Source organism: Mastacembelus armatus, chromosome 8, assembly GCF_900324485.2.
Source record: "Mastacembelus armatus chromosome 8, fMasArm1.2, whole genome shotgun sequence".
Classification (NCBI taxonomy): Eukaryota; Metazoa; Chordata; class Actinopteri; order Synbranchiformes; family Mastacembelidae; genus Mastacembelus; species Mastacembelus armatus.
This window is the reverse complement of record NC_046640.1, coordinates 15,593,903-15,621,032: the sequence shown is the minus strand read 5'-3', so window position 1 is coordinate 15,621,032 and position 27,130 is coordinate 15,593,903. Positions and strand designations below refer to the sequence as shown.

The window sequence follows — 27,130 nt, the reverse complement described above, 5'->3', positions numbered from 1 at the left end:
ATGTGGAGAATATGTTCTCCCCTTGACTAACCAAACAAAAAAAAAGGGCAGAGACAAATTTACACTTTTTTTAAGATCTGAAGGACACTCACCATGTTTGGCACACTCCCAGCTCCCTTTAGTTCAGTAGAGAACTGGGGCAGGTTGTTTGAAAGGACTGTCTTGTTCTGGAGTTGTTGGGCATTGACCCCTGCTGCCCCCATCTGCTGCACCCCAGCCTGGCTGTACTGCTGCCCAAATTGAGCTCCTGACATCCCCATCTATAGTGAAGAGACAGGACAGAGGTGGTTAGAAAATTTGCATATCATGAAACATACCATCACATCAGATCACTCTTTTACTGCTACCCTTGAATACAGTGTTTCCATTATAACACAACCTCCCATGTAGCCATAAAGAAAGCACAAACCAGTTGCTTTATGGAATTAATGTAATTTATATGGGAACTCATAATTTCAGCAGTGCATGAGCTTTTATGCATTTCACCACTTTGTGCAAGAGTTGAAGATAAAGTTGTAACGTGATTGTGTGCTTTGCATGTAAAAATAAGCAAAAAACTGCGACAAGCATCAAAAACTTAAAGCTCAATGCACATGTCCACTTTGCATCCTGCCAGGTATTTTTGTTGAATGTTGTTCATCTTCTACCATGATAGACGAGGAATTCTTGGCATCTACTGTCATCATTCAAACTAAGCAGAAAATCTTAAAGAATCACACTACTGAATGTTCACTCCAACATCACTTGAAACTTAATTGTTTAGTAAAATAAGGCATCTAAGGCATCTAGTTATTACAAAAAAAAATCTGCAGAAACGCATGATTGTATTTTAATACTGGCTTAAGGAAAAGAAAGGAAATAGCTGTTTTCCTGTTAGGTCCTCCAAAAGTAATTTATTCCCTTAGTCTGCATCTGTCGGCTGCCTTTCTCCACAGAGGCTAAAGCAGCAGCCTGCTTTGCTTCGCGGCGGTTCCCCACTGCCAGAAGTGCTCAAGCAGACAGAGCAAGCCCAACCCAGCAGGGAGAGGGAAACGGGAGGAGACACACAGAGCCAAAGACAAGCTTGCTCAACAGCTGAGTGGAGCAGTGTGTTGCCCCTCCCCCTCCCCTGCACAGAACCACACAGATGCTTGCCTGCTGCCTCCCTCCCATTCACACATCCTCCTCTCACACACGGGTTCTCCCACTTGGCGATCTGCACTTATTAAGGAGGAGTGTCACCCGGCTAGAGGACAGCACTGTCAAACAGGAAGCATCCAGTGTTTCCACTCCTCTAGGCATGCCCTCTTCTCCTCTTCAATTGCTCTGGCTCTACACTGCCTCCCCCACCTCAACAACACCACACAAACCAGCTCCTCTAAACATGATTTACAGCTCCATAATCAAAGGCCAGAGGCCCAAGAAAACGGCATATGCCAGAGAAAGATAGAAAATGGAAGCAGCTGGAGGGGAAAGAGTGAATACTAGCAAATCAAGATTTTAATGTTGCAATAGAAGGCAGAGAGAAAACAGGGATGATCAACAAAAATATCTGAACTCCCCATTCCCAAAATTCACCATGCATCTAGGTCCAAATAACAATATCATGTAATCTAGTATCCAAAACATCTAAATGACTGCAACAAAAAAAGCAGTCTAATGCTTTAACCTCTATATCCCCACTGACATGAATGCCTCTGATTGAAATGAAGAGGCCGTGTTGCTGATGCAATGTTATTGTCAGTCTAAACATGGTCTAAGAGATCACTGCAAGGAGGAGTCAAAACACAAAGGCCAAAATGGAGGACGATGTCTGTCAGATGTATTTTTTCAGCCCCACTACTTAATAGATTACAACTAACAAGGCACAATTTTTTTTAAATATCAACAAAAACAAGGGAAGAAGCAATAATAATTCACCTATGGGGGGCATTTTCTCTGCTCTACATGGGCTGAGTGATTGGAAATCTTCTGATATCTGATTCATGTTGCTTTTTCTCAGTTGTACTGAGTGTGGAAAAGAAGTGAAGAGACATGTGCAAGCAGGTTGGAACGGGTGGAGGAAAGTGTCAGGTGTGATGTGTGACAAAAGAGTGTCAGCAAGAATGAAAGGAAAGGTGGACAAGACAGTGGTGAGACCAGCAATGTTGTCTGGTTTAGAGACAGTGGCACTGAGAAAAAGACAGGAGGCAGAGCTGGAGGTAGCAGAGCTGAAGATGTTGAGGTTCTCTCTGGGAGTGACGAGGATGGATAGGATCAGGAATGAGGACATCAGAGGGACAGCTCATGTTAGATGTTTTGGAGAAAAAGCCAGGGAAGCCAGATTGAGATGGTTTGGACATGTTCAGAGGAGGGACAGTGACTACATTGGTAAAAGGATGCTGAGGTTAGAGCTGCCAGGAAGGAGGCCTAGAGGAAGACCAAAGAGGAGGTTCTTGGATGTAGTGAAGGAGGTCATGAGGATAGTTGGTGTGGGTGAGGAGGATACAGAGGATAGGGTTGAATGGAGGCAGATGATTCGTTGTGGCGACCCCTGAAGGGAGCAGCCGAAAGGAAAAGAAGAAGACTGAGCCCATGACATGATGCCACGGTAAAAGGCAAGAAACATTACTAGTAACAAAAAGCTCTGGCTTGAAAGCAGGAAGGTAACGGGGGCTGGAGCTAATCCCAGCTGACATTGGGCAAGAGCCAGAACCAATCGCCAGTCACATAACACAGGCCTGATTACAGGGCTCACACATAGACAGACTAATGTAACCTGCGTGCCTTCGGACTGTAGGAGGAAACCGGAGCACCCACAGAAAACTCACAGACACAGACAGAAGATGCCAACTCCTCACAGAAAGGCACCAGTCGGCCCAGGATTTACTTCAGAAAATGTTAAGACTCCCTAACTTTTTGCACACTCTTGTAGTTTTAAGTTGACGTGGATAAAATTCCTGTTTTTGTCCATCAGTCTACCCTCTATTCTCTATATGACAGAATGCAAAAATGCTAAGTCATTTTCACAAATGTATTAAAAACCCAAACCTGCACATTTCTCAAAAGAGCCATCAGATTGTATGGGAACATCTGAACTGCCATCTTTAAGTCATGCTACAGATGTTCTGTGGGATTTAAATCTGGGCTTTTGCTGGACCACTCAAGAATAGTCAAAGACTTGTTGAAAGCCACTCCAGAGGTGTCTTGTATGTTTTAGATCACTGTTGTGCAACAAGGTGTGCCGCTGCTCAATTCTCAAGCCATGTTCACTCTGGAGCAGGTTTTCTCCAAGTACCTCTTTATATTTACTTGCATTTATCCTTCCCCCATTCTGATCAGTCTCCCTGTCCCTGCTGCTGAGAAGCACCACCAAATCATTTTTGATTATTCAGACAAGACAATTTTCTTCCTCGTGATCTCAGTCTTTTAAATGCCATTGGAGTGCAAAGGCAAATCATAGCATGTTTTTACTTTATTATGCATCACTGATTGTAGACTCGTAACAAAAAAAATGCCATTGTATCTATTTAAAATTAGATCTACAATATGAAGTGTGCAAAAAATGAAGGGGGACAATAACCTTCGTCCAACCATTGACCAGAAATAGATATATTATTCAAAAAATTCAGAGATGCTAAAGAGAAATAATGTTGAGTTTTACTTATGTGTAATAGTCAAACCAATTACATTTCTCCTACATCAGAAAGCCCAACGCACCACTCTACCACATTTTTATTGTCATTTATCCTCCAACCACAGGCTAAGACATACACACTACTCACAACCAGGTTCAAATCAGTCTTCCTTTTTCACAATCTTCTCTCCTCAAACACCATCCTGCCATCTCCTCGTTGTATTGTATGAAATATGAAGAAACTGATCTATACACAGGCACACACAGAGCAATTATTGTACCATAATATACACATTTATGTGTCTGTATGGGTAAGGAGCAAAGGAGGGGATTGTTTCATGTGGTGATGTCTGTTGAAATAATCTTAGCAAGAACTTCCTTGCTGGTTTAACCTTGGTTTCCTGTCAAACCACAAAGCCCCGTGAGTCTCAGACAAGGGGAGGGATATGTTCTCACAATGAGCACTACAAAGTGTGCATGAGTAAAGACATTCACATAGAAATATAACCACCAGCGCATCATGGAACATCTTTTTCAATCACAAACAAAAATAATAGATCTTCAGTGTGCAGTGCCATCCTTATACAAATACAGCTCTTGTTTTACTAGTACTGCCTGTACTCACCCACAGATTAGTGAAGTATAGGAATGCAATAATAAAAACATCAGCATTTATCTGCTATAAAACCCACTGTTGGGCCACATTACACCCACAAAGACTGATGCACTTGACTGCAGATTCAAGCCCTTCAACTTACTGTCTGATTCCTCCAGCAGACCCAGTAACAGCTATTGCCTGCTTAAGTACCTAATAAGGGGGAGACAATTCATAACAAGCAAGAAATGGGGCTAAGAGATAGAAATAATATATTGTATATACTTACCTAAATGAAAAGATGAGATGAAATGAGGAAATCTGAAATACTTTCCAGGATGTATATTGATTGACAACAACAACCTATTGCACTGCAGAACCCAACCTGACACCTGAATGGCAAATCTTCAGTAAAGCAGGACCCACTTTATAAAAATGCACACTGAGGTAGCTTAGGCTTGTAAAACTCAACACATTATTGTTTTCAGGTCAAAAGCAAAACAGGACAAAACTGATAAGTTGACGTGAACATTTAATATATTTTCAACTCAGAGTAGTTAGTGTAATATTGAATAAATGATTATGGTCTTTCATGCTCAGGGGCCTTTCTTGTACTTTGTTGAACAAACAATCATTTTAGGGACTATTTAGGCTGAATTTCAATCCTCACCTTATTCAGGCTTCCAGCTTGCTGAGCAGTCAATGTGTTGTGTGCACCTATCTGTGGCCCGCCTTGCGTTAGCGTCTCGGCCAGCACACTGCCTCCAACACCAGGTCCGGCACCCACTGGTGTGCCCTGCATGCCTTGGCCCTGGTATTGCATGCTAGGTGCAGGTCTCCCCCGGCCTGCAGGTCCCAGAGCCCCGTTCATCATCTGTCCTGTCTGGCCCATGACACCATGGCCCTGCCCACTGTTCAACATTGCCTGGCTGAAGCCCATGCCTGTACTTCCATTGCCTTGTCCAGCAACATTTCCTTTTTGGGCCTGGGGGGACTGATGACTAGGAGAGCCCTGGCCCAATGGACTTTTCCCAAGCACAGCACCTAGTTGGCTTCCCACCATGCCTCCCTGTTGGGGGCTGGCAGAGTTGAGACCACCACGCAGGAGCTCAGACAGCTGCTTGTGTTTGGCAACAGCATCAGAGTTGAGACCAGGACCCCCTCCACTTGGACCACCATTAGAGGGCATTCCCATTCCCAAGTCTCCATTGGGGATGAGTTCATCTGGAAGATCGTTTTCCAGGTCAAAGAGAGAAACAAGATCTAAAAAAAAAAGAAAGGAAAATTAGAATTAGCCATCATCACTGACATATTGCATTTAACAAAGTGACTTAATTGCCAGTACCAGAGAATCTAAGGCAGGATTCCAGGGAGGATTTAGTTTAACTATTATTATTAATCAATCATCACAATAATCCTATGTAGGACCAATCACACAGACCTGAGCCAATGATGAGTTTCAAGTCAGTGCCCTGTTACTGCCTACTTCAAATCCAGTTTCCAGATCCCTCAAGCTTTCAATGCATCAATGAAATCAGTTTGTGCCAAAATCCACACTTTGTGCCAAAATCTATTGAGTACAAAACAGTACAACATATTACTTTTATCTCCTTTTCACCTTGTTAGCAATCTCTGTTAAGCTGATGCGCTTTGGTTACCCTACTTATCATTCTTCCATAATCCACAGCAGTAATACTTCAGCTTTTAAAAATCAAATTAAAATCTCCTATCTTCAACAAGAAAATTCTGTAATTGGTCTTGATTTCTAGATTTCCAAACTAGGTTTGGCCGTCAGCCTATCTACTCTGGCATTCAAATCAAACTCAACCAAAACTCTACGTACATGTCAACTCTTGAGTCTTCAGCACACTCAAACTCACTCAGCCTATACTGTCAGTGAAGGAAGTCGTGTGTGTGAAATCTGGTGGTATTTAAAAATCAGCATGAGTGAAGATGGTGAAGGGAGGGCAGCAGCAGTATCTGGTCAGCAAAATGTAGAACCAATTTGGTTTGCTGGGAACAGTTTGAATTCAAAGACTCCAACATGGATCAACATATGTGCAAGATTTGCTACATGGTGGTGTCTGCACCACTACGTAACACTGCAAGTTTTTAACCACCTGAAGTTTTTCTTTTAATTTCAATAAATGAAACTTTTTTTTTCAAAGTTGGTGAGTAATCGTGCTTAACAATCAAGATTTTACTTTACCTACTTCACAGATTGTTGACTAGTGAAAAGGTACAGCGGAAGAGCTTTTGCTCTTTTGCTTTGAGGACTCCTGGGACTGTACAGAAAAAGTAAACATGGACACTCAACACACAGAACACTACTAAGGAAACAATCACGCGTTTGCCAATATCTTTACGTGAGTGCGTGAATATGCCTGTGTATGTCAGCCAATAAAGATTCTACCAGCATGCACACCGATAGACACGCCCAGCTTAGTGTATAGGGCCACTGTCTGTTAAGGTTGTGAGAAACCCAACCTGTTTCTCAATGAAATATGTGGTAATTAACATGTGCTTAAATATTACAGCCACAGGCTTTAAATGAAATGCCCAAGATGTTAGTGCTTAAGGTTAAAGCAACAAGTCTCAGAGTGACGCAAGAGACGTGGATGGTGCATAGTTAAGAGTAAGCACCTGTTTCATGCCTGAGGCCTATTCAGCAACAAGATTGAAACTATACAAATTCAAGAGAGACAGGACATAGAGCCAAAAACTTAGGTGAAGTAGAAAAGGTGCCTTGAGCATGGTGATTTTTTTCAAAAGTTGAGAATATAATTTCAATTTGCTCTTTATTCAGAGAGAACATGATAAGCATACCCAGTAACAAGCCATCATAGACCAAGTAGTAGCAACAGAAGCATCCACTAACCAGAAAATCCTGAACTTGAGTCAAACATCTCGCACCTGAAAAAGACGTTGCTGCTGATAGTCGTAATTCACCTAAAGCTTTTCAGCAGCCACATGAAAATTTTCAATTAGACCCTTCAGTCTGGGAGAAAATAACAAGCTGTGCAGCAGGCTGTTGCTACCTTACCACAGAGAGAGATGGAAAGTGTAAGATGCACCACTGCTCTCTTAAAGGAGGGAAATTGCTAAGCAATCTCAGCTGTGCTAAAGCAACATGATTAATAAGAAACCACGAAACATAGAGAAAGTAGATATGTGTGCAGTTTCTAATAAGTAATGCCGTCACAATGAAAACATACACAAAAAATGGTATTTATCCAGGTCATCTTGTCACTACTGCCAAGAGACCTTGTGTCATAAATAACATCTGAGACAAACCCAAGGACTACAAAGCTGGATCATGAGTGGTACGAGAAAACACCAAACGTTAGGGCTTCAATTACTGCTTCAGTAAATAATCATATACAACATAAATGTTTCTTTTGCACATTTGGCCAGATTGCATAACTGAATGATGACTACTTACTACTACACAACAAAAGTACTGTCACTGATTTGCATTTCTTTGTGTAGGAGAAAAGAACAACTGGCTTAATGTGTTAGTAAATTACAGTTTGCTTTGGAAGACACTTGGCATTTATGAGCTGCAATCAAATTGTATTACTAACAATAGAATTACACTTAGTGAGAACAACCACATTATACATTTGGTTATACTAAAACAAAATACCATCAAATTATCATCACCAGAAACTTAACCAGCTGAGAACAGGTGACATACCAGATACTGTGAGGAGTCAACTAAATTATATTACATTTTCACATCCAGGTTTATTTGAATTGTTCATTCTTCTGCGTCCGAGTATTAAAATCAAACTAATAAAATGAATACCACATATAAAAACTATATAATGTGGGCTGTTTTATTCTTCCACATTCCTAATGTGTGATTGGCAGCATATTTGTAAAACATTATAGCGCTTTACTGTAGAAGTATAGACATAATGACTTCAAGATGTTCAAAATTAGTGACACACTACACTTATAAAGCTAGGCCTGCAGTCATTTGCTGCACTATGTTTATGAAAACCACAGCCATTTAGACAAAATGACAAGAAAAAAAAAATGCGGGCAAGGCTACACAATCTCAGTAGGCGGGAAAGTGTTTTTATTCAGATTTAGTGGACAGACAGATCTGTTCCATTCATTCATGGAACAGATCACAGCAGATTCCACAGGATATATTAGTATGTTGCAGATACGAAAGTTGAGAGTGGGAGAAAAGGTTAGGTGTGCAGAGGACTGCAGGCCCGAGCTGTCTGAGCTACCTCAGTGGCATCAGCCAAGACATAACCAGTAGATTCAGAGTATCATCCAATGCACCGCAGTGGTGAAAGGCAATATTTTAAATTGGACTTAATCTGAATGTGTGCTAGAGCTAACCTACTGCATTAATGCTCACCCAAGGGATGGTAATCATACCCACAGGCCAGACAGAGGAGGAGGAAACCCCACAATGTGAACAGTAGGATTGGAGAGTGCCTTCCAATTTCTAACCTCTGACACTGACACACCCACTTATACTAGAACACCATAAAGACTGTCACACATTAACATAAATACCAAAGACTGGCTGCTAACCTGTGGCTGTGTGCAATGACGGGAGATAGCGTTGCCTTCCATCAGACTAAAAATAATGGGAAGGCTTTACTATACTACTATATTGAATGTGAACCAAAATGTTAAACATATAATAATATACTACATTGCAATAATACTCATTTGGGACACATCCATGAAAACAACTGTCGTTTTGATTCTTAGCTGCAATGAATTTTAAAATTTAAATCACTACTGAATACTTAAAGTTTATAAACAACTGATTTTATTGTGCTTTTTTTAGACTAAGACATGTACCTAAATTAATGTTATCTAAACTCTCCTTTTTGAAGTCTGCTTTGTAAATGCATGTTCTACACACAAACTCACTGACTGACTCCATCCACCATGTGCACTTGCAATATAAGGGAACCAAAGGTATAAGAAAAAGGGTACAGTAAAGAAATGAGGCTGCAACCTACAGGTTCTTCACAGATGTGATGCCAAATTTTCACAGAATTAAGGTTTTCTATATTCAAGATAAAACTGTTCATCTTCTTATCATCCTCATCTGCAGCATGGTACTTCAAATCTGCTCAGTATTAAGACCCTGAGCCACACTGAGAACTTCAAAGAGAGCAGGTCTACAAGAGACACTGCGATGTGGTACCGAGTACATGTGTTTCTGCGTGTGTGTCAGCTGAGATGGAACGGGCTTCTGGCAGCAGTTGGGAAGGAGGCCCAGTGTCGGGCGGCTTTATTGGCCAACGAAAGCTCCTGTCACCCCTTCGAGAAAACAAGCCACCTTGGCTAAAGACCGAAAACTGTCAGCAGCTAGATAATGCAGCCAACCATAGAAGACAAGAAGGGCCAAACAAAGAAACTTCTCATCTCTCAGCTGTTTGCAAATGGCAGACAGACGTTACCGATCTCCGCTGAAATTTAAATTAAGCAACTGCACCAGTCTTTATGTACTCCCTGGCAGATGGGAGTGAAGAGGTGGCTGCAGTGGTGCAATCCCAAAAATGCCTTCACTGACATGAGACAGTGCATGATTTTTTAGTTTGTTTTCTTTTTCAATGATGTCTAGAGTGGTTTATTTCATGTAATGTTATTTGCACTATCTGGTTAATTAGTGTCAAACAAATTTCTACAGATAATCCATCTGCCAAGTTAGAAGCACTTACCTGTTTTTCAATGCAATGCAATTGCATAAACAATGAACTGAGCATGGTGTCATTTCTTGACGACTACCACTATGACTTATGTTCTTGGTAGTATGGCTGTTCATAGACCTCATAACCACTGCTGTACTGTATTATAGTTTGTGTTCAATAGCCTATTGGTGCCTCTTATACCTTCTCCATCTTTATAAAGTCACACAATTTTAATTTCTTGTTCAGTCTGGTGTGTTACAACGTGAAACTATGTTCCATAAGAGACAAACCAGGACAAAACTGAGGTGTTGACTTTTTTTTTTTTACCCTTCTTTATGCAATTAGCCTAAACTGCAAATCACAAGAACAATTATTTTTGTTGCAGTGATCACAGGTAAACTGACTTTTGTTGCACTAGTCACACATGCACTCACACTCACTGTATTTCAGGGCTAATATTTTCTATGTAGTCTAGCTAATCTGTTGGTTTGTTCTTACCTAAGATCAAAGAGTTACACTAAAGTTTACAAATAATACAGTTATAATTTAAAATTGTAGGGTTATTACACAGGGGTATATTCACTTTTATTGTTTATTGTACATGAAAAGGACAGATTTTGGAGCTGAGGTTATCCCCAAATGCACCTGTTACATGCCATGGGGTTTGGCTCCCTACATGACAGTGATAACAGCTGATTACTACAATAATAAATTGCCACTGTAACATATAGCATCTATAAGACTCCATAATGCTGGGGGAATAAACTGATTATAAATAAGACAAATTTTGTATATTTGACCATAGCTGACCAACACTGTCAGAAATAAGTCTGCTAAAACACATGTAGATATTACAGGTGTAGGCAGGCACCTTCAGCAGTTACCTTAAATAACCAGGCAATGTGTTATCATAAAATTTCAGTTCATAAGAAAGGTCACTTTCCTTTTCTTTTCAGTCATTCTCTTCTAAGTAATGGCACAAAGTTGCTCTGCAGGTTGGACTGCCTAAAGAGGCAGACCCTAAGGCTAGTTCCTAATGCTCAGCCTTATCACAGCGGCAGTTTGTCTCAGTAGCACCTCTCTTATGCACATTAAGTAGCCAAATAAATTGGCAGCAGAAATATTGATTGTTGGTACAAAACAATTATAACCATCTAGTGCATTCTCCTGAATAACTTTTACCACAGACCGCTCAAGCATTTTGCAAAAAGAAAAAGGGCTAGGAACAGCACAAGAGGGCTTCTCTATGGACATAATATTTTTATAATGCCAGGTTTATCAATGCATTATGGTGCCTAGAGATAAATCAATCACGGGTGCCAAAAGGTGACAAGGATAAGAGGAAACCAACAGTATAAAGACCTCTGGAGATGCCAACCTTTCATTCATCTGTATCTCTGAGATATTATGATAGTAAAGCATAAGTATATTTACAACTTAAACCTTAACCTTGCAAGACTGAAAAGTTGGGATCAAACTTTCCTTATTGATCAACTGCGACGAAGAGGCAGTGAGTTTGCAGTTTTTAATAACTGCAGCTTATATTTTCTATTCCCTGCGGATTTAACCAAACAATCCTATAGGAACTTCATGTACTTTTTTTTCCCCCGTGATATTTGCACAGCCCTACTGAAGAGGCAGACGGGATTACTTTTCCTAAATGTGCATGCATCCAGCTTCACAAAGCAGAAATGACCCAGTAGTTTTAAAGTTTATTAAACATAAAGTTTTTAGCACATTGTAACATACGGTAACATATGTAACACAAGGTAACATTCCAAATGCAAAACCGTGTTCTGTCCTTACCTGGGCCATCTGATCCTGAGAGAGGTGAATTAAGCTTGGGTCGCTTTGCAGTGGGGGCTCCGAGATCCAGGAGATTGTCAGCCATTCTGCTCGGTAAATATGAATGGATGATGATGCAGGAGAATAACAGCAGAATAAATCCAACTTGTTGGCCTCTGGCTCGTAATAAAAGGCAACTTTTCCCAACGTTGCGCGTAAAATAGCTATTTAACTGTTTTTTTTTTGTTTTTGTTTTTTTCCTGACTGGCAGACTGGCGAAATGCTGCCTGAAGAAAAGGATTTCAACAGAAAGGCAACAGCGCCACGCTTCGCCGCCGAAGATCACCCCATGATAATCCACCACCCAACACCCACATAATTATCCTCAATAATTACGTCCAAAAATTATTTATGTTCGAGAAAAATAAATAAAAATCAATCATAAAATATTACACAAAGCGTAAGCAAATCCCTTTCTCCGCAGATCGCCGGTTTCACGTCCGTACACAATCATTTTTTTCGCAGTCGAAAAGAGCAACCCTAAAATCTATTTTGGGCTTAAATAAAAAGAGCAAAATTCAAAAAATATTTTCTATGAGGTGGATTATTTTTCTCGTCGCTGTCTCCCGATAAATACAGCGTCTCGGTACGGAGATACGGCGAGAAGCGGCGCTCTCTAAAAGGGAAATCAAATATACAGTGGGCTTTCGAGACGATAAAAACCCATGTAACCTTCACATGTTTGCATTAATTCTCATCGGAAGACCTAACCCTTCGATTTTCCGCACGAAAAAAGCCGTTTGAGCCCGGTCTGAGTGGCTCCGATCGGTTTTTAAAATTAATGCTCCCCCTAAAATCCCGATTCTGAGCCGCGTCAAGATGGCGGCTGTTGATTCCTCCGATACAAAAAAAAGTTTTTTTCTTCCCAGCGAGACTGAGGGGGGAGGGGGAGGGGGGAGGTGTCGTGCTATGACGCCCTGACGTAAACCTGTGTCCCACACGTGCGTCATGTGGACGTACGTGAAGTTGCCTCTCGCATAGGTGTGGAGAAGCCCTCGACAATATAAAATTACGGTGTCCCACTTGCTTCAAACGTGACAAATGTATCATCTACGAATAAAAGCTGAGGGAAAAGCGATGCATTTGTAGGTTCATGTCTTTAAGTCTCCACTGCTTCTATTTCTGTCGTATTATCAGTTAAAGAAAGTAAATAAGTGCGTTTATTTAAGTAATATTAGACGTAGGCTATTTCTACTTTAAGTAGTAAGGCTATATTTATCTAACAGTTAGTAGTTACTCTGTAGAGAAAAGGTTTACATTCAAAACAACATGTAGGATATAATTATATTTCCTCAGTTTGACTATTCAGTTTTATATGAAGTAGTTTTGTCTCTATGTTGATTAAATGTACCACTATAATGCATTAGTATAATAATAATAATTCAAAAACAGCCTGTGTCAGATTCTGCTAAGGGGCCTTTCTGTACAATAAGAAGGCTACATTTAATGCTTTAAGAACAATTTACTGATAATAGCCTTCATCTATACTTTCAGCAGTGTACAGTTTTTGCTTTTATTGTAGTCTAGTTTAGTGTTGGTATTTTACTTAAGAAAAAGGGTTTACAAATTTCCTCCAAAATAGCATACAGCATCCCATCATCCTTTAGTAATAAAGTATATATATATATATATATATATATATATGTGTGTGTGTGTATATGTATATATATATATACATATATACTTTCCCTACGTATTAGTGTACCTTATGCACTAACGTATGAACAACAAAGTTTGTATTAAGTCATATGCCACCTTCCTGGTTCTGTAATTTAGCTTTGTTACAATCCACAGCTGGTCACTACAGAATCTGTAGTGTACAGGCCATAAATTCAATAGACAATATTTCTCAGCAACTGACTTTATTCAGTTTTAACCTTCACTGAGGCTATCTATTAGAGTGCTATATACAAAGAACATTGCCAAAGAAAACAATTCTTTAAATTTGGCTGCAGCAGGATATTGAAATACTGCCTACCTGGAGATATCTAATAGTGCATTTTACATTATATTTGACCAGTTTGAAATTTAAAAAAAGAAGAAAATCTGTATGGACTGAAGCATAATGGTCCTAGCATGTCATAGTTTTTGAGATGATAAAGCTGACTAAAATGTCCAGGTCATATTCTGCAAAGTTACAGCATCCCTACCAACCACACAGTTTTACAAACACCCATAACATTTTTTACACCCATGCAGGCATATGGAACACACATATTATTCCAACATGGGTAGAATTACCCAGTTTTTTATACTATTTAATACTCTAGTACATGCTCTTATATAAATAATAGAAAATGCTCAGATACTATACAATAGAAAGGCATACTGTACATAAAAAGTGAGTGCTTTGTGCAAATGTTTTAACAGTGAATATCTAAATGAGCTTTCTTAAATGTGCCACAATCTTTAAATTAAGACAAGGATAAGACACAATATTTAAATTAATTAATGAGATGGTAATGACACTCTTTGGCATCAAGATTTTCCCAGTTTGTCATTCCGCTAGTTCAGAATGTCACTGACATCTCAATAAATCCAACCAAACAAACAGACAATCTTTTGCACTAAATGAAAAGCAAAAATGGCAATTAAACTTATGAGTTGATACCCTTCTCTTGTCCCGAATTGTCTCCTAAATATTAATACAGAAAAAATGTTCAAAGTTCATAAAAAAACACATTATTCAAAATGGCTTATCAAAACGATTAAGGAAAAACAAATGCAGCTTATGCGCTTTACCTGACACTCTAAAATCATAAACTCTATTAAGCACTTAACCTTAGATAATGACAACAATAATTAGTCTAAGTGTCCATTTATTGTGGTATATAAAACACAAATACTGAGCTTGTGCAAGGGTTGTGTGCTCATAAGCGAAAAGGTCATTCAAACCAGTGATGTTTAACTCTTATTATTGCATTTAACACAACCATCTGAGAAATAAATACAGTACCAAATGAAAGGTGAAACCAAAAGCACTTCAAAAATTGCAATAAGGCTAATTACTGTATAATATGTTTGGTATCTTTACATTTATTGGTAAATATTAAGAAAAGGCACTGCTCAAATTACATTTCATTCAAGCACAAAAGTAAATATTCCTAAACAATGCAAGCTTTTGATAATTATTAAATGTCTTAAGAAATCAAAAACAACTCAGAGCTAACATTAATAAAATGACAAGGGAAAACAAGTTAAATGTTAAAAGGCACAATCTACTTAATTTCACAAAGAAAAACAAAAGAACTTAGAGCTCCCTTGTAGAAGAGTTTGCTTACTTCAAAATATGAGTTAAATGAAATCATTAAATATTATAATCATTGGAACAATTTTCTGTTTAAATGTTTTGATCATAGAAGAAGGCAAACTGGGTGTTTTGTGCAGTACTAATTTTGTTTATAACTTAAGTAATAATAAAATGATACTTTAAAAAAAGAGGTTGTTTCTTCATGATATTTAAATGCCAAAAATAAGACTATAGTTGACTTCATGGTAAAACTTTTTTGCCTCTGAGCACACAATCCTTTTTGTTAAGAAACAGCAATAAAGGGGGAAAATGTAACAGCAAGTGGGATGATCAGTTAAGTCAGTCTGATTTTCTTAAGTATCTGACATAATAGTATAAAATCAACAAATTAAAAAAAAAACACCAAGGGCGTCATATGACATACATTTTATGCACTGCTTTTGCATTTACAGTGCTATTACATTTAGTTTCATCCCACTGCAAGAGTGAAGCAGTTTAATGTGTCCAGCTGCTTGCATCCAGTAATCAGAAAAATCAGAGAGGGGAGCTTCACATGAACTGTTCAAGTTTCGATACAATAAATACAATAAAACACGTTAAGCTTTGATTTGTGACATTCCACTTTGATTATCCATGTATTAAAAGCACTATCAGTTAACACACAGTGTAATCCAGAGCAAACTTGACAGTTATTTTCAATAATTGCTCTAAACTCACAATGAAAGACACTCTGCAGGTACAACAGTGCCTTTCAGGGCCTGTTGAAATACTCATCAATACTAAACACAGTTTGAGTTCCCACATGAGCTTGGATCATGGGGGAGGGCGCAACCACTACTAGCAGTTAGTCTCATCTATGGTGCTGTTGTTGCAAGCTGCTGATTAAGTGAAGCCTAGGCCATCATCTTAACTGAGGCCAGAGAACAAGCTGCCACATCAGCAAACAAGACTTTTTCGAGTGCGTTCCTAAACAGTTTGTCATCCTGCCGATTCAGTCAAGTAACTCACAAGCACCTCTCCCCATTAAACACTCCATGATTGTGTTACTATATAGACACATGCAAATACACACTCTCACCACATACTGTATGCATGCAAACAGAGAGATTGGCCCTATCTGCCCTTAGACTGTATTGATTAGTCTCTGCAATTCCTTTCATTAAGCATTTTCTGCTTTATACAAAGAACACTGGAATAGCCTCTACAGAATTCTAGTGCAGATTTTACAGATACATATAGTGGAGCAACATCTTATTTTGCTTCACTTGCCACACAATGCAATGCTCTTTACATTGCAGCACTTTCCATATGTAAAATCAGGTTGTTGAGCTCTTCTTTGATAAAAGGCAATATATTATAGCAAATCATAGTTTATAAAGTAAAACTGTAGCAAATAGTTTACAGCTTTTCCCTTTATGTTGCTTAAAAAAGCTTATTCTGCCCATTATTCTATTCTAAAGGCACTTAAAAGACATGAAAGAAATAATCAAGATTAAAGGTGTAAGATAATCAAGTAAGGTAATGAGAGACAATGGGTCTGTAGCAGGCAGTCAGCCATCACATCTTTCCATTTCCTCCTGTGTTCCTGCCTGACACTCTCAACAGATAATATCAGGCAATCGGATTTACACTCAAAACAACCTGCTGCCTGGCTGATGCAGAGGAGAGCCCTGTGGGTCTTTTGGTAGGACCAAATGTACAGCAATTCTGAAAATGCCAACTGGCAGAAACAAGATTAAAGGGTAGAGATATTATGATGAATGTGCCCTTGTAACAATTTCCTAAAGTCTGGTTAACTCTCCGACATTACTGTCATAATCATCCTCATATTTGTCCTGCTTGGTGTTTGATTTTGTTGAATTTTGGTGTGCATTTTGCTGGACTGAGGATGAGCTGATAAGCTGTTTGTTATTTGCAGAAGGAGGCAGTCCCTCTGGGTTGGTAACAGGGATATATGTCAGGCCACCGTGAGACATCGATCTTCTGGCATGCGAGGTCTCTGTAGAGAGGCGTCGTTCATAGCTGCCCACCTCTTTCTCATGACTAAGCCCTGTTGTAGAGGAACCAGCACTGGCACTGGGTACCATAGTATTGGTGCTGCTTGCAGTCATGTTGGTTGTGGGCACCATGCTTGCAATTTCATCAGTGGGGGAGCGCCCAATGCTACCATCTACTTGTGCTCGGATTTCTGGTGAAACGGAGAGTTGGTACTGTGGCACTGGGCCACTGTCACTGCTCTTAGGGTAAAGGAAGGTCTTCATCTGACCTTTTCCTTTAACATTAACTGTGCCACGGTAATCAAACTCATATTCCATGCCACTGAGCACACAGTAGCTCTCCTCACTGACCTGGACACGACACTCTACACCTGTAGTATCCATGCGGCTGGCAATGTTGACTGTGTCGCCCCAGATATCATACAGAAGCTTAGTGGTCCCAATCACCCCTGCTGTTAGAGGCCCATGATTGAATCCAATGCGAAGCTTGAAGCCAAATCCCAGCATATTCTTGTTGAAGTCATCCACCACGCGCATCATTTCTAGGGCAAATTCAAATAAAGCACGGAGGTGAGCGTGAGGATGTGCCGCATCGGCACACTGCTGTGTATTGAGACCTGATGCTGCCATGTATGTGGCACCGATGGTCTTGATCTTTTCAATGTTAGAGAAGGAAGGCTTCCGTAACAGTTCATCAAAGTCACCAATTAGCTCGTTGAGAACACGATAGCACTCTTTGCCTCCCTCATAGCTTTCCTCATAAAACTCACTAAAGTTAACAATACTGGCAAATATTACTCCCACATTGTCGTGGTTCTTTGAGTAGCTCTGGGTGACCTTCAGCTGCTCTGCCACATGGATAGGGATGATATTGCGAAGCAGCCAGTCAGCTTGGTCCCTCATGTTCTGGATCTTGATGCGGTGCTGATCAGCCTCCACGTTGCCATGATAATGCAGGCGGTAACTGACCTCAAATTCACGGTTAAGAAACCAGACCAGGAGAAGGAGCAGGAAAAAGGCCACACAGACCTCAGGGGCTAACAGGTCCTGAGGGTGGGGCTGTGTGTTGGGGTCTACTGGGTAGTCAGACATGATGAAAGAGCTGTTGCTGTTGTTGTGATGCCCATTTGACCTGATGGATAGAGAAAGAGAGTGAGGCAGACAGACACAGAGAGGGAGAAAGAAATGCAAGAACACAAACAAATGGAGGTTAGAACAAACATAAAAAAACTAACTAAAGAGAAGAAAAAACTTCAAAACGAATTAACTGCAACTAAGTAAGCTTTTATCATAAGCTGCATGTATCGTCTCCATCCATACCATTTATCCTTTTAGAATAGTGTGGAGGGCCTAAAGCCCATCCCAAGTAACATTTGGTTAGAGGCACACTCACATTTTGTGCATCATGCAGGCAAATATCTCTCAAAAAATTAGGCTGAAGATAAACTGCACTTACACTAGAAATACTAACAGTCATTGTACTCACCAGAAAAACAGACTCTTAGCAACACTGAAAGAAATACAAGTCACATTAATAATGCATCAGGTACCTCTAGACATCCAAAGCAATACAACATACAATTGTGCTAATTTTCTGAATTTTAATGAGGGACCCAGTGCCATCACACTACAGGACGTTATATTACATTAGATGTCGTTTTTTAAAAACATTTTTGGACAGTAAAGTTTGTTATTTTTGATATTTTTTTCATTATCTCCACAATGATTAGGCATGTTATACCTGCAGGGGGAGCTGAAGAGCAAGGCAAGCAGCACCAGTCCCACCAGTGTTGCTAGAGCAGAGCGCATCCAGTAGCTGAGCTGGCAGAAGTTACAGTATTGAATGATAGCTATGATGACGGCACAGCAAATGAACATGGTGAACTGGGGAAAATATGGGGCAGAAAGTAACAACCTTTAGTCAACACACCTCAACACTGGTAAAGATAATATACTGTAAATTATACTGACTGCAAAATATTTAACACAACGTGCAACTAAAATACAATACATTGAATAAAACTGATAATTAGTCAGTGATGGACATTTTACTAGAAGAGCATCTTGCAATCTGTTTCTAATCAGAAAAAAAACCTCATTGTCCACCTGTATAGAGAGATACGTGTCACAGGTAACGTGGGAAAAGACGGCCACAGCTGGCAGGGACACCAGGAAAGCTCCTATAAAGTGACGTGGTATCCAGCCTGAGATCACCCTCATCAGCGCCCGAGTACAATTCAACACATGGTCCAGGTAAAAAGCCATACTGGAAATGAAAAACAGATCATGATTGATACAGACAACAATAATCCATTAGTTTTGCTGCAAACTGTATCTGATACTCAAGTGTCCCATTCAACTGGATCCTGAGCCATAAGAAGGTGATTCCATGTCTGTATTAACAAAGCTTCTCTGTCTTTACTCAAACCAAAGGTCAGTACACAAGACCAATTCATTTTTATAGATGAAAGTGGATCTAATAAAAAGGCCTTCACATTAAGTTCCTATCAACAATATATCATTTAACTAATTGTGCTAACATCTCTTGTATTTCAACAATGAATTGAACATCATGAACAAAGAAAACTAATTTCAGGCAGGTGTAACCATAAATTCTCAACATGTGTGGGATCTTCTGATATTGTTTTACAGGCTGGATCTGGCCCATAGCCTGCTAGTTTAAGGCCATTTATCTACATTCACTATCTCACCGTATAGCAAACAGTAAAGCCAGAGCTTCCAGCAGGGCAGCTACAGCTGTCAGAATGAGCGCTGGTGTGGACAGACTCTGCTGGGTGACAAGTGGTTGAAGAAAACAAGCCAGTGAGAGAGCCAGAAACACAGAACAACATAGCAGCATGTCCAGGAAAGAACTGAATGTTGGGCTGGCAAATGTCTGCACTGCTGCTTGGGTCTCCACCTGAGAGGGAAAAAAGGAGAAAGCAAAGCAGAAATAAAGATGATAAGGAGAAAATAAAACAGATACAAAAATATCAATGGAAAAATATTTTTCAATTAAGAATTGTATGTAGGTTAAGTCCTTAAATAAGAATAAGGTATTGAATTAAAACATATAGCAGCAGCCAGGAGGCTGAGAATGCACTTCTGAGATTATACCAGCAGAGGACATCAAACCCTAATACAAAACTACTTTTAAGGTCCTGCAGTGATTTCTCTTTGCCGCAGTGTTAAATGCTCTGGTCATAACACAGTGCAAACAGACAGTGACACAAAATAAACCAAGAGAAAACAAACACACAATACATGCAGACATCCACAGCAGAGACAGGATGACTGGGATCATGAAAAGACACTGGTGGTAAAACTCCAAACAAGTGTCAGATCACAGTCAGAGCCAACTATGCTAAACTCACACAAACAAGTGTGCATAAATGCTCAGATAATGAGACATAGAGGCACCACAACATTTCACACAAACATAGCTCATACACACACCTCCTCCTGGTAGCTTATCCGGTAAGCAGACTCCAGGCTCTTCTCCAAGAAGGTGAGGCTTAACTTGTTTATGGGAGGTTTGTAGAAATAGTCCTTCATTAGGCTATCAAACATTGGAAAGTCAGAAATCATCTGAAATTAGGATTTTAAATGTTACATTTAACCATTTAAAAATCAGATGGCAAGTTCATGTTAATAAGTGAGATTGACTTTCTGATCAACTGAATAGATTTATACACTTAAGATGCCACATTGGGGCTTTTGAGATGCTTCTCACCTGCAACCATATGGCCTGAAGCAGTCTGGCTGTTCTGGCCAATTCAAATAGTAGTAAATTCCAGACTAATCAAAGAAATGCCAAAACATCACATTAAAATATGCTACTGTTATAAATTTGTTGAATTTGATTTATTAGAATAAGTAAGTTAATTGTTTTCTTAAACAAACATAAAGTGACCACTGATACTAATTTAAGCTAACTACCAGGCTTATTAAAATACTTTGTGTCTTCTTATTAAGGTAGACATTATCAGTAACATGCTGTAAATTATACCTACCAATCAGCTGTGTGATTGTATGAGTTATTAAGTAGCCGTAAAATCTTTAAAACAGATTCATGGCACTTGAAGGGATAACATTTGTATCACTGCAATGTACAGCGGTGGCTCATGTGGTATCTAAGTGAATATATCTATGTACATTATCATTAAATATTGTCAGACATCTCTGGTCTTTATCAGGTCATACTCACCTATCCTCTTTGATAACATCCACAAAATGGGCATCACTCCTCTCCCTGAAGTTCTTCGATCGCAAAGGGATGAGTACTGAGTGATCCATGCCCATAGCTCCTCCACTCCATGTCTTCTTCTCCTTCTCTTGCAGCATCTCACACAGAGACGTCTGACTGTTGTTCAAGGCTTCCAGCTGAGGACTGAGGAGGCCATTCAGAGCTTTAGGGCTACGCCCTGCAGAAACGGCTGGGGAACACCTAAGATTTGAAGAGTCCTAGCAGGAAAACAGGACAAAGAAGTCTTGAATGTCCAAAAAAAGTTGTGATAATGAATATTTGTTTTGGAAACAGGGCTGCAATTATATGAAGTAGTCTAAATTTGAAATATAAATCTAAAATCTGTGTTACAGTCACATCAGTTTAAATGCATGTGTGTGACACACTTTAACTAGGACTCAGAGTCCTATTTCTTTGAACTAGTTTTGAGTCCTTCCTTTTGCTTCTGGGTCTGAGAAATGAGAAATGAGTTAATTCACAATTGCCCCAGTATTTGATGAAAAAATAATAAAATAACATATACTATACTAGGGAGACACATTGGTAGCAAGTATTTACTTGTTTAATGACTAAAGTCAGACATTTAACATTTCTGATAGATTAAAATCATTTTTGGCAAAAGTACCAACAACAGCCTAACCTTACTGCTGATGGCCTTGGAGTCATCATGGCAGTTGTTGTGAACCACTCCTTCCACCACATCCTGATTTTCCCCTGATACCTGGACCACACTGCAGGACGGGCAGGGAGACTGGAGTGAGGTAGAAATTTGAGGGGGGTAGGTAGGGATGGGATGGGCATATGGGGAGAGGAAAGAGAAAAGACAATTAATGAATTGGGAGCAGAGAAAATATTAAACGATGGAAATGATCAACATCAAGAGTCTTGGGGAGTGAGATGAGAGATGGCTTAACATGTATAATGATAAAGATAGCAGCAGTACCCACTAAGGGAAAAAGGTGAGATAGAGAGTAAACGAGGTGTAGAGGGGGTCTAACCAGGCCCAAGGTCTTTATTTTTGTCCCACCCAGCCTCTTCAAACTGAATGGAAAGTATGAGTTTGTGAGTATGAGAAAGAGATCTGTGTGGTAGTTATGCTGCACTATGATGATGATACTTACATGTGCGAGGTGCTGCGAAATACTGAGACACTAAAAACACACTGTAACACACCCTTTATATCGTAAATACACAGAACACACACTGTGTACCTACATGCTACATTAAACGTGCAAACATTTATTACCACACCTGGCCTTAAAATCCTTTCACACAGTCATGTCATAATGTTTTTTAGCCTTTTTGAAGATGTCCGAGTGTCATCCTTCAGATTTGTTATATTTGTGTGAATGCTCCTCAGAAGACGAAAAGCTGTAAATGGAGGAGTCCACAGTCGAAGGCAGAAAGACACAAGAAGGGTCCTAGTTTGACTGAGTTCATTAATATACTGAGGACCAACCACCCCCATTGATTCTCCTACCTCACATCATTCTCTGTCCTGTTTCTACGTCTTTTACCCCCACCTACTACTGCGACACATCCACTTGGCCTGGTAGAAAACAGATAGATCTGTGCACGGATCATGGGGTGCACGTGCACAGAGAAAAGGAGGATTAACTGGAGTAAATCTAACCCACAGCAGTGCATAGTTTTGAGGGTAATTATAGAGGAAAAATGTCTTGCAGGGTTTTGGTGAGACCATGACCTAGTGGTATAATTTGGAAGCAAATGAGAAATTTCTCTGAAAGACAGAGATAAGCAGAATATAATTGATGAACATGTTCGGTGTTGATGAGCACAAAGGGTCAATTATTATATAGATGACCTACTGGTAAGAACAATGTTTTTTCTACCTAATTAATAAGATCCCACTGTTTTGTTCTTTGTTCCTTATTTATAAGAATTTAATGAGGACTAAGGTCGTGCGCAGATGATACATGAGGTAATATAGAGTGGTGTGCATGCATGCAGGAATACTGAAAGTAAAGACGGAAATCAACGAAGATGCTCAAAAAACGCAGAATGCCCAGGTTTTAAATCACGTATTTACATGAAAAATTCAGATGCATTACAATGACAGGAATGAAAGCAGTTCTTGCTCCTTACGAGCAAAAACGAAAATATTTGTTAAAGTTTCTGATACACCCACATAAACAAAAGCACAGTGCAAAAAACATGACCATCACAAAGGCCATAGCAGAACATGCAGCTCAGTTTTATTCCTCAGGCATTAAAGATGTGTGATGGAAAATGATCCCAGTAATATACTTATTTCCTCAATATACATTGCTGATTTTTTATAAAATGTCCCAAGAGATAGTGTGCTGTCACCTTCACTCTCTCAGGGGCCACGGCGCAGGCTGAAGAGGCTCCATCAGGTGTGCACACTCTGGGTGTGGGAGGCAGAGGATCTGAATGCTCTGGTCCAGACAACTCAAACTGGGAGCAGCTACAGTGAGCGTGAGAGTCCACCTTCCTTCCAGAGATGAGATAAGTCTTCAGGCCTAGCAAAAGGCAGAAACAGAGAGAGAAGATAGACTGTTACTGATAGATCTGTTCTTATTCTCTGACGTTATGGTAACGAGCCTAAACTGGCTTTTGTTATCAAGGTATTGGTGGTTGTGGAGTTGTTTTTGGACTCAGTACCAAGCAGGAGGAATTATATAAACATGTTATAGTGAAAAACTAGAATTGAGAGAAGGAAAAGCACTGAATATCAATTTCACTTGCAAAAGTTAAGGTCACACCTGAGTCATTCTTGTTTCTGTATTCATACAGCTAAACATGATGCTTGGTGCATTTGTGCAGGTTTTCTTTTTTTCCTCTTATTTAAAATGTTAGTCATGTTAATGAGTCAGAGAGAAATTGGGTGCTAAAGAGACAAAGACAGAACACATACAGCTAACAGTTCTTTGAAAGATGCACAGATCAATTTTTGTTTGCTGGCATTTATCTTGCAACCTGCTTGTCACACCAGTTTCTCTTCTTCCATAGCCTGTGGCAGAACGTCTGTATAAAAGAACTAAAATGCTCCCACATGTCATCCTTGATCTATTAAGAACATAATGAGATAATTACTTTTTCATATACTACATGCACATACACGTGCATCTTTATGTGGGGTTTGTGCCTGGGTATCAAATGACCATGAGCAGTTTCTACTCTGAGACACAACAGGCCAGAGACAAATATTTGAACACCTGCTACCTCTCTCATCTATCAGCATCATTTATAACACTCCTATAAGATGTGTGCATGTGCTTGGGCAGCCTTTAACCCAAAATCTAGATCTAGCTGTGCCAACTGACCAGTGTGCCCAAAACATGGCAATATGAAGAACCTTTGACAGTTCAGTTGTCGTTAAATAAAGTATTTTACCTACTTATTGGAGATGAGATCCAAAATGGTGTGGAAGACACAGAAATGTGTATTTCACAATGTCAGAAAGATTTCTCTGTTTTCAGGAGCCTCAGACCACTGTGTCACCAGGACGCTCTCACCGAGCATCACTGAGTAATCACATTTTCTGATTTACCTTGGTCTTTTACAAACACGCAGATGAATACACAGACAAAGAGATAGACTGACAGATATAGAAAGAGCTGACATGCCTTTAGTGTTTGGTACCCTATAACATGGCTATTCAGTCCACTTCATCCTGACCAATGAGACCAATTGTATGTGACTGAACTCTTTGTCATTCCTCCCGTTTATGTGCAAAACTGTTGTGACAAGCCACAGTAACAGGTGTCTTTGTTTGTGTCGGTAGCACAGGTGTGACCATGTACTTAGCCACATAATTTAACTGTCAGTGAAGCCAAAGCCTCAGGCTCTAAGCATTGTCTGCCCTAAGTGCTTCAGACAGGCCTGCCACTGACTTGCCTCTGACACACACACACACGCGCACACGCAGTACAGATGACACAAAAGTACACAGTCTTATCTGCAATGATACACATATGTATACACAACAAAACTTATTGAAACAAATGAGATAATCAGCTGAAGAAGGCAAAACATTAAAAAAATAACATGCACACAAAGAGGCAGATGTAAACACAAGTGCAATAATGAGACACTCACAAAAACCACCTCTTCCAGCCACCTACACACTCAATCAAACACATATACACACAGCAAGCGGAGGTGTAGATGGATGGCTTCACTGTAGCTGGGTCGATAGCCAGGTGGATGAGGATTCAAGGACGGGAAATGAAGGCAGTAAACAACAGTAACAAAAAACTAATTCCCTGCACCAGTGAGGCAGAATGGCACAGCAGATGAGAAGAGGCAGCAGGAAACTGAGGGAAGATTTTGACTGCCTCTGAGAATGAGAATGTGTGAGTGGGACTGTGTGTCAAAGATGGATCCATAGACACAAACACAGACACACAATGTGAACACACATTGACTGATTTCATTAGTTTGATAATCAAATCCTTCTCTGCCTCCTGCTATGACACACACTGACATCTGCTTCTGCTCATGGGTCAATGGGGTTATGGTTTCCCCTCTCCCTCTCTGTTCATCCCTCCTACTAATGACACCCAATGTCCTCTCAACTTTAAATTAGATATGTAAAGCAACAAAATGATGTCAAATGATGCCTCATTTTCCTATGAATGTGGGTAGACATTTGGATAGGTCTGTTTTCTGGTCTGGTCACTGAGATTTCTACAAGCCAGATTGGGAGCACTTGAGTCAGAGAAACAGTCATGTCAGTTTCACAAAACTACTAAAGTATGTGAGTCATACTGTATTATTTATTAATATATCTAGAGTCACGATTAATGCAAATCCTGATGTAAATACAATGGTGAGCGATGAATAATAATAAAAGTGCATATGATGAGGACCAAGTCAAACCTAGAAATCACTCAACAGAAATCACTGAACCATTCAGTTTCTTTCCCATAATACTGCATCAGCTTATTACAGATAATGAAGTGTTTCAAGCTAGATAATGTATGCACCAACTCAGTACTGGAGAGGGCATGGAGGGTATTTGATAATGGAAGAAAAAAATAATAAAGCAATATATAAAAAAAAAAAAAACAAATTGCTAAAAAAAGAATTAAAAAGCAGACATGAATACACATCTGGAGAAGAGGTGAAAACAACAGGGAAAAGAGGGCTAAAATTAAAAAATAAAACTCAAACCCGACAGTGACAAGTTGATACTACTACTGGTAGTCTTTTCGCAGGTTAATGCAAATGTACAGTATGTTCGATTGAGGTCAGACAGCAGATAAATATAAAATATAAACATAATAAACTGGCTGCAGGGGCTCGCAAAAATGCACAGTATGTTATCCATGTGTGTTTATATGAGGGTTTACATGAGTTCAAGTATCTGCGGAAGTGTATATTTAATATGTGTATATTGCTGACTATTCTAAGAATCTCTCTCATCTTTATAATCCAAGCTCAAGGCATCTGAAATTGCAATGTTGTCATGTATTAAATTGTGACTGTAATAAACTGACCAGCACCTGGCTCCACTTCAACATGGTCTAACACAATCAGAATACAGCTGTGCACTAAAGGTCCCGCGGCAGGGAAAGGTCAGAAACTTCATGCTGTTTGTTCCAATTGACATCGCTTGTTTCTTTCCAGCTGAGAATGTGTGTGACTATCCATCTATCACGTCTGTGCAGATTTGTTTGATGCTCTGTGATGAAGGTACATGTATGTTAGCCTAAATCCTCTCTAATGAACCTGGACAAATTGAAGAGCATCATTAGTGGTAGCCTCTGGGCATTATGGGGCTTGAAGTGTCCTGTCCTGTGCTATCAGCTGACAGGGAACAGTAGATAACCTTTCCCCATGAGAGCCGAGTCACATTATCTCGCTCTCCATGCTGCTTTGTTCAGGACAGAGGAGAACAACAAGAGAATCACTTTGCAAACAAATAACACAATCACCTCTTC

The 27,130-nt window shown here is 39.7% G+C and overlaps 2 protein-coding genes across 8 annotated transcripts in view; both read right to left on the bottom strand.

The window, feature by feature from the left end:
* crebbpb (CREB binding lysine acetyltransferase b) overlaps positions 1 to 12,536 on the bottom strand; it is a 28,632-nt gene extending 16,096 nt beyond the window's left edge. For 5 of the 6 annotated variants that reach the window (XM_026324109.1, XM_026324112.1, XM_026324111.1 and 2 more), the window contains exons 1-3: positions 11,669 to 12,536; positions 4,861 to 5,453; positions 93 to 260 (exon numbers count right to left, since the gene is read on the bottom strand). In XM_026324109.1, the coding sequence (XP_026179894.1) occupies positions 93 to 260; positions 4,861 to 5,453; positions 11,669 to 11,753 (846 nt within the window). In that variant the 5' untranslated portion in view covers positions 11,754 to 12,536. Of the gene's footprint in view, positions 1 to 92; positions 261 to 3,743; positions 3,843 to 4,860; positions 5,454 to 11,668 lie in introns of those variants that run through there. The other variant, XM_026324115.1, reaches the window with a different exon arrangement.
* A 1,016-nt stretch (positions 12,537 to 13,552) lies between these two features.
* The window catches only part of adcy9 (adenylate cyclase 9), a 28,888-nt gene continuing 15,310 nt past the window's right edge, over positions 13,553 to 27,130 (bottom strand). Inside the window, exons 2-10 of one of the 2 annotated variants that reach the window (XM_026325854.1) lie at positions 23,532 to 23,704; positions 21,841 to 21,951; positions 21,162 to 21,418; positions 20,411 to 20,513; positions 19,666 to 19,874; positions 19,061 to 19,220; positions 18,696 to 18,838; positions 18,441 to 18,464; positions 13,553 to 18,086 (exon numbers count right to left, since the gene is read on the bottom strand). In XM_026325854.1, coding sequence (XP_026181639.1) covers positions 16,739 to 18,086; positions 18,441 to 18,464; positions 18,696 to 18,838; positions 19,061 to 19,220; positions 19,666 to 19,874; positions 20,411 to 20,513; positions 21,162 to 21,418; positions 21,841 to 21,951; positions 23,532 to 23,704 — 2,528 coding nt within the window. In that variant the 3' untranslated portion in view covers positions 13,553 to 16,738. The remainder of the gene's footprint in view (positions 18,087 to 18,440; positions 18,465 to 18,695; positions 18,839 to 19,060; positions 19,221 to 19,665; positions 19,875 to 20,410; positions 20,514 to 21,161; positions 21,419 to 21,840; positions 21,952 to 23,531; positions 23,705 to 27,130) is intronic. The other variant, XM_026325855.1, reaches the window with a different exon arrangement.